At 60.9% G+C, this 432-nt stretch overlaps 1 protein-coding gene across 1 annotated transcript in view; it reads left to right on the forward strand.

Moving 5' to 3' along the window:
- Positions 1-432, forward strand: part of ABLIM3 (actin binding LIM protein family, member 3) — a gene marked incomplete at its 5' end in the record, with an annotated part of 21,280 nt that overhangs the window by 3,094 nt on the left and 17,754 nt on the right. Inside the window, one exon of the mRNA XM_010139400.1 lies at positions 200-326. Within this exon, the coding sequence (XP_010137702.1) occupies positions 200-326 (127 nt within the window). The remainder of the gene's footprint in view (positions 1-199; positions 327-432) is intronic.

The raw sequence follows: 432 nt of genomic DNA on the forward strand, positions 1-432 counted from the left end.
AGTGGGGTGTTCATAACAATGGCAATCCCTAGAAAAAGGGGGGCTCTGGGGAAGAGCTTTCCTTGGTGCGAGGGGTGTGCCAGGTTAAATGGCCAGGGTGCCTTGGTGTGGGCCAGCAGACGTGGGTGTTCCTGCCGCACTGCCGCTGGGAGCTGTGGTGGTCCCGTGCTCCCCTCCCCATATCCTTCTGTCCCTCCAGACTGCGCAGGTTGCAAGGAGGAGATCAAGCAAGGCCAGTCGCTCCTGGCCCTTGAGAAGCAGTGGCACGTCAGCTGCTTCAAGTGCCAAACATGTGGGATCATCCTCACCGGCGAGTACATCAGCAAGTGAGTGTCACTGTCCTGGCAGCAGGTTTGGCCATGCTGGATGTTGCCTGGCTGTGCCCCGCCAGCTGGGGCTGCAGTGAGGTGGGTGCCCAGTCTGGCTCACCCG

Source organism: Buceros rhinoceros, unplaced genomic scaffold (genome assembly GCF_000710305.1).
Source record: "Buceros rhinoceros silvestris isolate BGI_N320 unplaced genomic scaffold, ASM71030v1 scaffold20797, whole genome shotgun sequence".
NCBI classification, from domain to species: Eukaryota; Metazoa; Chordata; class Aves; order Bucerotiformes; family Bucerotidae; genus Buceros; species Buceros rhinoceros.